The sequence below is a fragment of the Oculina patagonica genome, chromosome 5 (assembly GCF_052425735.1).
Source record: "Oculina patagonica isolate OP01 chromosome 5, crgOcupat, whole genome shotgun sequence".
Classification (NCBI taxonomy): Eukaryota; Metazoa; Cnidaria; class Anthozoa; order Scleractinia; family Oculinidae; genus Oculina; species Oculina patagonica.
In genome coordinates this window covers 12,047,871-12,057,754 of record NC_135762.1, presented here as the reverse complement: position 1 = coordinate 12,057,754, position 9,884 = coordinate 12,047,871, and the positions used below count along the sequence as shown (strand labels likewise).

At 40.8% G+C, this 9,884-nt stretch overlaps 1 protein-coding gene across 1 annotated transcript; it reads left to right on the top strand.

The window, feature by feature from the left end:
- The first annotated feature begins 5,079 nt into the window (after positions 1–5,079).
- On the top strand, positions 5,080–7,486 carry LOC144654235 (kelch-like protein 11). The gene has a single exon (XM_078514322.1). It carries the CDS (start codon positions 5,107–5,109, stop codon positions 6,862–6,864), a length of 1,758 nt encoding a protein of 585 aa, XP_078370448.1. The 5' UTR covers positions 5,080–5,106; the 3' UTR covers positions 6,865–7,486.
- The last annotated feature ends 2,398 nt before the right edge of the window (positions 7,487–9,884 follow it).

The window sequence follows — 9,884 nt, the reverse complement described above, 5'->3', positions numbered from 1 at the left end:
TTACCGTTTGTTATTAACAAACAAGTCGAATTTTTGATATTATTTTTGTTCCACTTTATAGGTTTTGCTAACGTAAGCGCCTAAAAACAGACGTGTATTCGTTGTGCATAGCCGTTTAGCTTTATCGTCTCAAAATTTCTGGTGTCATATTACCCCGACTCTCTATAAGTCGGACACCTCTCTAAGACGGACAGTTGGGGCCGGTCCCGACGGTGTCCGTCTGTACGTTCTAAGCCCTTTAAAAAATTTTGATGGGCGATTAAAACATTATTCAATAAATGCGAGCATTTCTGTGAATATTTTATCTGGATGGTTCTCCAAGCTACCCTTTTGCAGGGTTTGTTTGCATTATATTATACATTTTATTGGAAGTAACCCTATATATACATGCGACAGAAAGGCCATACAATTTCTCCGGGGTGCCAAACACGGATCATAAGTGAGTTGCTGTCTAATTTTAATTGTCGAAACTGGGTCGGTGGTTATTACAAATGAGTCATTTGCTGCGAATGTAGCACAGGGCAAAATAATGTTCACAGCGTAATGATATGAACACATGCATTTAAAAGAAGAAAAATGAAAGGAAACCGGTACCCCGGCTAGGATTTGAATCCACAACCTCGAACTCCCGACCTATTCTGCATTACAGGTGCAGCGGTACATCGCCACAACATAAAAACTTCGAGGAAATAATCACTTATCATCTGTACCAGAGCAGGCTCAAATGAGTTCTACCAGTACCTAAGTCGTGGTGAACTTTTGACAAAATGTTGAAGTGATTCGCTGTTGGAAACAGTTTAAATATAGTCGGCTTGGAATCGGAGTCACCTCGAATGAAGTATCCAATGGTTTCTTAGGCGATATATTTGCATCAATGCCAAGATTATTTCGACGGAATGGGGATTAAAGGCTTATCGGTCCGAAACTAGTTCGGTCTGGGCAAAACGTACCGTATTTACTGGAATAAGCGCCGCGGCGCTTATTTAATTTTTCGCGCCTCAAGTGCGGCGCTTATTCGAGGGCGGCGCTTTTTTGAGGGCGGCGCCTATTTAAAATTTGCCCGCCGAAAAGAATCTTATATTTTACAGTAATTGAAAATAGCATCTTTTGGTTGTCAGTATTCGTCTCTTGCTGAAGAGAGAAGTGGCGTTAAGTGCCTTGGCAAAGTTCGCGGCCTTCACAGCATTTATAGAACTACGTACTGTAAGAATGGTGGATAGAAAAACTAATGGGTAAGCGGTAAAACAATCACTTTGAACTGCAAAACATCGCTTTGGCTGGAAAGACATGTCAAAGTATGTTTTTGAGTTGCTTTGTAGGACTAGTAGTGTTTTTAAAGGTAAACGGAATTCATCAAATAAGCGCCGCATCGGGACTGCGGCGCTTATTCGGGGGCAGCGCTTATTTACTTTTTTGTCCCAAATGCGGCGCTTATTCGAGGGCGGCGCGTATTCGGAGGCGGCGCTTATTCGAGTAAATACGGTAGCCCAAATTTCAGAGAGACGACGTCTCTTCTCGGGAGTAAGCGACCAGAGGAAGACGTCTGAAATCAGGCTAGGCAAAACTTTATTTTTCAAAACCTGTGGTTTAGATTGTCGTTTCCTAATATAATTCTTCTTGTGACTTTGTGACTCGTCAGGCTGCGACGCAGGCTAAAATAATCCTAGCCCGTAGGATAACCCCTTCCTCCCGGTACGGTAACCATTTTTACATGCAGTACACTTTGCTGAAGAGGAGTGAATGATGGTACACACTTAAGGTAGGTATTATTTGCTAGGTCGCTAGTTGTAAAGGTGAGAAAACTTGTGGAAAAGAAGATGTAATAGCTGTCCCTTGATTTATTAACCCTTCAGTTCCATTAAATAATCATCTCCTTCGAATGATCGAATGATCGACTTCCGCCACCTGACCAACCATAAATAATTACCTCCCCCCCCCCCTAAAAAAAGAAGCTTTCATAAAAGCGTCTTTGAAATGGTCAGTGCCGACCATAAAAACCAAAACTCTTCTTTTTAAATAGGATGTAGAGGCAACGCAGTTCATGTAGCTGCATATAAGACGGACAACGGACACTTTGAAACCGCCAACGGACAGGCACAAAAATTTTTTTTAGTGAATAATACTTCAAAACTTGGTATCGACATATAGCATAGAAGGTCAGCGACTTTAGAATACTAAACGTACCAAAAACAAATCCGCTTTAGCGCATTACTCCTCTGCGTAAGTGTATGGGCACCAAAGAGGTAGTTTTCTACTTACAGTATTACCGCTTGTAATGAACAAATGAGTTGAATTTTTGATATTATTTTTGTTCCACTTTATACGTTTTGCTAAAGTAAGCGACTTGAAACAGACGTGTATTCGCTGTGCATAGCCGTTTAGCTTTAAATTTCTGGTGTCACGTTACCTCGACTCACTGTAAGGCGGACATCTCTCTAAGACGGACAGTAGCCTGTTCCAGGCGTTCGGTTAGTTGAGAAAGGGCGCAAGAAACGGCGAGCGAAAAAATGGGGAGGGGACTAAGGCGAGGGTGTGAGCATTTTTAACAAAAGCTAGTTCCGGTATACCAGATTCTGGTATACCCTCTGATTGGTCAATTTTGACACCTTTTGTCAACACTCAAGCGTCCTTCATCTTGACGTGAAATGAGATATGGCTGCGGCGAGTGACGGTCACGCAGAGTTCAACTCAGCAGTAAACAACGCACTGAAGGATTTTCTGGTTGAAAGTCTTCGCAAAGAACAGGAAGACTGTTTAAGGAATTTGGTCTATGAAGGAGAAGTTTTTCGGTATACTTCCAACCGGTTTTGGAAAGAGTCTGATATTTTAACTGTTTCCGCGTGTTATGTCGACGCTTAATCAAAATGACACAGTTTCAACGATAATTGCTCTTCAGTAAATACAATAACCTAAGCTTCGCTAAAATAAATATATATGTGATAAAGCACTTTCTAGTTTTAAAAAAGTCGAACGCGGTCCGTCAAAAAGATAAATTTGTAAATGCTTGTATTATTGACATATTGCTATTTATTCCTCGAAACTCTCAGCCAGGAATTCAAACTGGCTTCAGCCAGCAGACAATCAAAACAACATAAGCTAAAACATTCGGCAGTAACTGAAAAGCGTAAAACAGCAACGAGAAAATTCCGGGCGAATTCAAACGGCCTCGAGAATATTTGTAAACAGTAGCGGTAAAACTCACCTTGATAACAGTTTGCTCCACGTCAATATTCATTGCTGAATCAATCTGGTCCAAAATAGCTTTCACCCAGAGCCAAGCAGCGCCGCGATCTACTTTGTGTGGTTGATGTATCTGTAGATTCATATTGAGAAGTGTGTGAACGCTTCGCGGAGGGAGTTTCTCCCGTCGGCGAGCTTGCATTCACTTGCCGCTTTTATTGAAGACGTTACTCTTTCGACAATCCCCGAGAATAATTTTTGAACGCTGGCATGAGTTCTTGCAAGTGTTCTTGCGCAGGTTAAACAGCAAATTTCAGGAAAACGTGAGTCGGGATTCAGTTCATGTCCAAAAGAACTTGCGAGGTCGGCCAACACCAAACTCTCGGCTCCAGAAAACCCAACTTAATCTTTGTTTGAAACCGAATTAAATAAAGAAACTCTCGATACCTTGTTTCCCTGGCACTTCACATTTTTTTGACAAAACCTGCAGTACGTTGAAGGGCGGAATTACAATTCGGCGAATTCGCTTGCAGAAGACTCCGAGTGCACAGACATTTAAACGCAGACGATAAAATGCATTTCTCAACGTGAAAGAACTTGAGAAATCATATTTCTCGGGAAATCTGTCAGAAATCTGATTGCAACTGACAACGGAAAACCACAAGCTTCAAATGTCTGCGCTCATGTTACCCGGGCCCTGTCGGAGGTCTAGAAGTGGGCGGAAAGACCTTTTGTTATGAATGCTCACAGGCGTTCCTTCGCTCGCTCTCCTCCCCGCCCCTCCCCCCCCCCCCCTCCCCTTATTTTTTTTCGCTCGCCGTTTTTCGCGCTTCCCAACTAACCGAACGCCTGGAACAGGCTAGACGGACAGTTGAGGCCGATCCCGACGGTGTATGTCTTGACGTATCCTAAAACGCGGAATGACGGAATATTCTAAAACGCGGAATTGTGAAACATTAAAAAAGAGGCAACAACAACGAAAAAACAAACAAAACAAAAGTAAAATTATAACTGCTACCTTAATCAGACGGCGTTGTATAATAAAGCTGTTGGGCGGGGTAAGTACTTGGATGGGTTACCATCTGGAAACCCCTTGTTGTGGGTTTCCTTTTTTAATTTCTCAGTACGAACTCGATAAATTTCAGGCCCTTTCGTTTTTTCTCTAACGACTTCGTTAACGTACTTCGCTTTATACGTTTCATTGTCTCGAGCGGGACGAGAACTCTGTATTTTAACGAAATCCTCACTCGATCACTCGAGTATCCTACCTCGAAAATGATTCCGGCTCGAGATCGACTTTCTCGAAGGATTAAGAAGAACCCTATGTTTATGGGATACATTTACTGTTAACTGGTTTTCTACGGCTAGCAGCCGCTGTAAACAAGTTGTTTTTTTTTTTTTTTTTCACGGCAACGAATATCCACAAGTAAAAGTACCTGAATCATTCTCAGCGACATTCTTTATATTTGAAATTTTTTATATTTGAAATTCATATATATTTGTACTGCGGATATACATTTTAAGCAAAAGAAGGATCATCGCAGTATTGTACTCAACTTAAGCAGTCGAGAAAAGCAATCCTGAAAAAATTCAGGCTTGAACGGGAATCGAACCCGTGACCTCTGCGATACTAGTGCGGCGCTCTAACCAACTGAGCTATCAAGCCAACTGGGAGTTGACTTGTTTGTTTTTGTTGTGGTCGTTGTCTCTTTTTTTAATGTTTTACAATTCCGCGTTTTAGAATTAGAATTCCGCCATTCCGCCGTGCCGTTCCGTCATTCCACCATTCCGCCGTCAATGGTAGTGAATTTTTGTCAGCGGAACACACATGTGACATGCGCGTAACCCTCACAAATTCAGTATTTTCTACTGTATTTTCTTCTAAAGGTCTTTCTTAGGGTCATTCTTTGGGTTCCTTCTCTGTAGATGGTCATCATGTCGTTGGATTTATTGTCACAACCTATCACCGAGGCTGAAGAGCAACAGTTTTGCGTGGAAATGATGAAACGCCTCGATATTCAGCGAAGGAACGAACAGTTCTGTGATGTGATTCTAGAAGTTGGCTCCGGTGACGATCAAGCTCGTTTGAAAGCTCACAGAATCGTGTTATGTGCAGCAAGTCCATTCTTTTACAACGCTCTTAACAGTGACATGAAAGAAAAGAAAGAAGGAGTTATCCGATTGGAAGAGACGAGCAAAGCTGTGATGGAAGAAGTGTTGGAGTATCTGTACACAGGACATGTTGATATCAATGAACACAATGAATTTGATTTGCTGGCTGTGGCCGACTATTTTCTTATTCCAAGTCTGAAATCTTTGTGCAGTAAAGTTATTCTACAGACACTGTCTTTGTACAACTGCATCGCAGCATATTATTTTGCCGTGAAGTATCGGTGTGAAGAACTACAGAAAAAAGCACGGGCTTTCATTCTGGCATACTTTGTTGCAGTAGCTGAAACTGAAGACTTTCTGAATTTGAGCATTGCACAAATGCAAGAGTGGATTTCAAGCAATGAAATTATTGTACAAGGAGAAGAAGAAGTTTTCGAAGCTATAATGAAGTGGATTGATAGAAATGAGAGTCAGAAACAAAGCTTTTACGACTTGTTTTGTCACATCCGCTGCATTTATGTGCCACGCGCCTACCTTATAAATGTTATGTTATCAAATCCTTTTGTAAAGGACAATTTAGAGTGCTCTAATTCTGCTGTAGACGCGATGAAAATGGTATTCAGTGGATCAGATGACTGCTATTTTGCCCAGTCACCGAGAGATTGCCTGAAAAGTCACGAGGATACCATTGTTGCTTGTGGACATGGCATTGATACATTTTGTTATGTACCTTCTAAGAATGCATGGTGTGAATTGGCTGACATGTGTGTCCAAAGCAGGGCTGATTCTTGTCAAATCTGCTCTTATGATGGGAAGTTGTTTTCTTTTAGAGGGAGCTGGGGAGTTGGTTACTGTGCCGAATGTTATGATCCATCAGTAAACACTTGGTCTCCTCTCACTCAGGTGTCCATCCAAGAAACAACCATGTTTTGTACTGTTGTAACATTCCAGGGTTTTGTTTATGTCATTGGTGGATTGGATCAGGAAGACGGCATTCCACTGAGTACTGTGCAGAGATACAATCCTGATACAAACTTGTGGCAAGTAATGCCCTCGCTAGGTACCCCCAGATCAAGTGTATGTGCAGTGGCTAATGAAAATCACCTGTACACTATTGGCGGTAAATCAGAGAGTGAACCTGTGGATGTTGTGGAAAGATTTGATCCAAAAGAACAAGCTTGGAGCAGGATTTCGTCAACTCTAGAAAAGCGTGAAGGAGCTGGTGGGGCAGCTGTCAATCAGAAAGTGTATGTGTTCGGAGGCCTTAGTAATGAAGCACCAGCTTCAAAGGCATGTGAAATGTACGACCCAGCTACCAACCTATGGAGTGCTATCACAAGTACGGTTGCTCTGCAAGGTTTTGCCAGTGCTGTAAGTTTTAAAGAGAAAATATATGTGTTTGGAAAGTTTAGGGAAAATGATACGGAGCGAGTTAGGCTGCAGTGTTTTGATATTGATAAGAACAAATGGTCACCTTGCTCAGATGATGTCAAATTTTTTCCAGGTGAACATTTCACTATTTCTAGACTAAGGATACTAAAAGATTTTTTAGTTTATGATAAGCAGCCATAAGTACTGGTACCAGGCGTTTGCAATATTATTGTTACTTTGAGCAAAATCACAGGTTTTTGGAAGGGCTCTTAGTAATAGTAATTTATTAGTGATACAAGCAGTGTTTTTTTTACCAGGTATTAATGCAAAACCAAATTTCGGGATATCGCAAGACAGTTGAAAATGTAAAACATGATAAATTTAAAATTTTAAGAGGCCAGAGCAAAAGAACTGTTCCAAATAAAGACTTTGATTTGGGCTGTTATGCTACTGATCAGCCAAGTTAACACTGTGCTAGAAGTTGAAAAAGAAAAAAAAAATTGTCTTTGGATTTTTAGTTTATCTGCTACTAACTAGCAGTATATTACACACATGTAGAGGCTCTGCTTGGGTAAATTGTCACAAGTGACACTGCATTGAAACAGAAATATCTAGGCTGCTAAAATGACAATGCATTGAAAAATTTTGTCTGAAAGGGTTCAGATTTTGGAGAGGGGCCATGCATACCTCCCCTCCCTAACAGGGTGTCTTCATACAATCAACTTAAAGAATTGTTTTTGTGGCTAAGTGGGGGGGGGGGGGGATTTGATGGGATTTCAAGTGACAGGGATGATTGAATGGAGGCAAAATCAAGACCCAAAAACTCCCTAAGGCTTCCAACAAAACCCAAAAAAATCCCTGGACCAAAAATTAACCCCCAAAAAATCCCATGCGGAATTTCTGACCCTTAAATTTCCAGAAAGGGGGGTGATAAAACACAAAGAAGACACTAGAAACATGTTTGGTTGTACTTTATTCGCAGAACTATGCAGCCAAGGCACTACAAAAAAATCCCCACTTAAATCAAGCCAACCCCAAGAAATTTCAAACCCCCAAAAATCCGTCGATCATCCCCGTCACTTGAAATCCCTAGTACCCCCCCCCCCCTTGGGAATGGGTACAGGTCGATTTTTTATTCCATCATATTATCAGTGAGAAATCATTTATTAAATAAAGCCGAGATTGCAAGAAGCCTCATTATGCAGTTGAACAGACATATAATTTTATATACTTTATATTACTTGGTTGGAGCAAGGGTTCTCTAGAAGTCCTGGCATTTTGCAAAACAGAGCTATAGTTTTTTATGTTCCACAAAACAATGAAAATAAAATTTTGTTTTTAATGTGCTGTTTGTTAACACAAACTCTGCCTTATAAATGGTGGCATTTTTTGCTGCTGTCAATCACCTTAGCGGTACAAAAGCTCACTTCTGTGGGTTCAAAAGTTACATCAGTGGATGGTGATTGGTGGATTTTGTTTAATTTCCTTGTTTCTTTTTTTCAACATTAATTTATTTTGTTGATTGTTGTCAGCTAGGACTGATGGCAGCAAAAAACACAATTGCTACTTGTTATTTAATTCTTCGGGGTGGGTGCGTTTGAGAGAGTTGGGAGTTCAAGAAGATGAAGATCAAGAAAGCAAGGTTCAACTGTGCTAAGCTGACTCCAGCCATCTACTGATGTGACACATACTAGGTGACGGAATTTTTCAACTTTGAAAAAAGTTCTGTCTTAACGTGCTTGTCATGCCTGATTCAATAATAAAAGGGGGGAGTCACGGAGCTCATCTTTGAACTATTAGCACTTGAAGCTGAAATTTAGGGTATCCATATTAAGTTATACTATTGCTATGGTAACCTGTTATGTCACAAAAGTGGCCACAATTATTGGGCATTTGTTTGAGACCAAAAGAGTGGTATTACTGACCAATCATAGCACAAGTGCTCAGGAAACTGATGAAAGCCACTGCCTGCCACCTTAAAATTCATAGGACACGTGTGAAATAGAGTATGAGTGCGATATTAGCAGCAAAGCTATGAGTAGTGCATAGCATATGTGTTCTTCTGGCCCCAGTTGTTCAAAGGGTGGATAACGCTATCCACCGGATAAATCGCTATCCAGTGGATAAGTGTTGACAAAACATACTATGCTATCCACTGGATAATGATTTATCCGGTGTATAGCGTTATCCATCCTTTGAACAACTGGGGCCTGGTGTCCATGCTTCTTGCTACTCACTGCTTGCCGCTCGTATATTGCACTTTCTATTTTCACAGTTGTCGAATAAAGGAGCAAAGTCTAGGCAAGTGGGTACCCCTATCTCCCCCATTCAGTGCCTTGGTTAAAGCATGCTTTGCAGCACATGTTAGGTCACCATACTTTGCCATCCATAGTGATACTGTTCTGTTTTTATCTAACAATTTATTTTCAGTCGTGTTGACTTTGAGGAAGGCATTGTACGACTTTCATTAAAATGCGCAGAAGTTCGAGGTTATACTGTAGCACTTTATTTTACATTGTTGGACCTTTCAAAATTCACCATTTTAATTTCACCATTTAAATTTCACCATTTAAAAATGGTGAAATTTAGGGATCGTTAGTGGTGTGTTTCGATCCAGTTTGGTTCTGTCTACTTTGGTGCTTTAATAAGCAGATATCTTGAAAGCTGCTTGTTGTTGGCAGAGCAAAAATTCAATTTCGTTAATTCCTAAATTACAAATTATTATGTCCAATTTCAAGCAAAGTTTCGAAATGCTTCCCCCATGATTAGCTGATCTACAACCACCTGTATATGCAAGAACACGTTCAATCAAATGTGTCTTGCTCCCGGATACTTAAAGGATCTTTACGAAAAAGCGGCTGCGAAGGAGACTAGTATACTCCAGCCGTTCGTTTGTTTATACCAGGAAGGAGACTGTCTATCTCAATTGTCGTGGAAATGGGTGCCATGCCATTCGTAGACAGATATTTTCCAGAGGAAGACGTGAGATATTTATCATGTTACTTTTTGTTTTTTATGTATATTTGTTGATATTTGGCACTCGTTAAAGCTAGGAAGGTTCACTGCGTACAATGAGATACACTGTACTTAATAAAGTTTAGTTCCATGTCATGCCAAAGGCAGTATACAGTTCAGACCCTCCTCTGGCAAATGATTTGTTTTTACTTTTGGCCCCTCCCCTATCTTAACATAACCTCTCTTGTTTTAGCCACCCCCCCCCC

Coding starts and splice junctions, on each gene's coding strand:
- LOC144654235 (XM_078514322.1), top strand. CDS start 5,107: ATGGTCATCATGTCGTTGGATTTATTGTCACAACCTATCACCGAGGCT.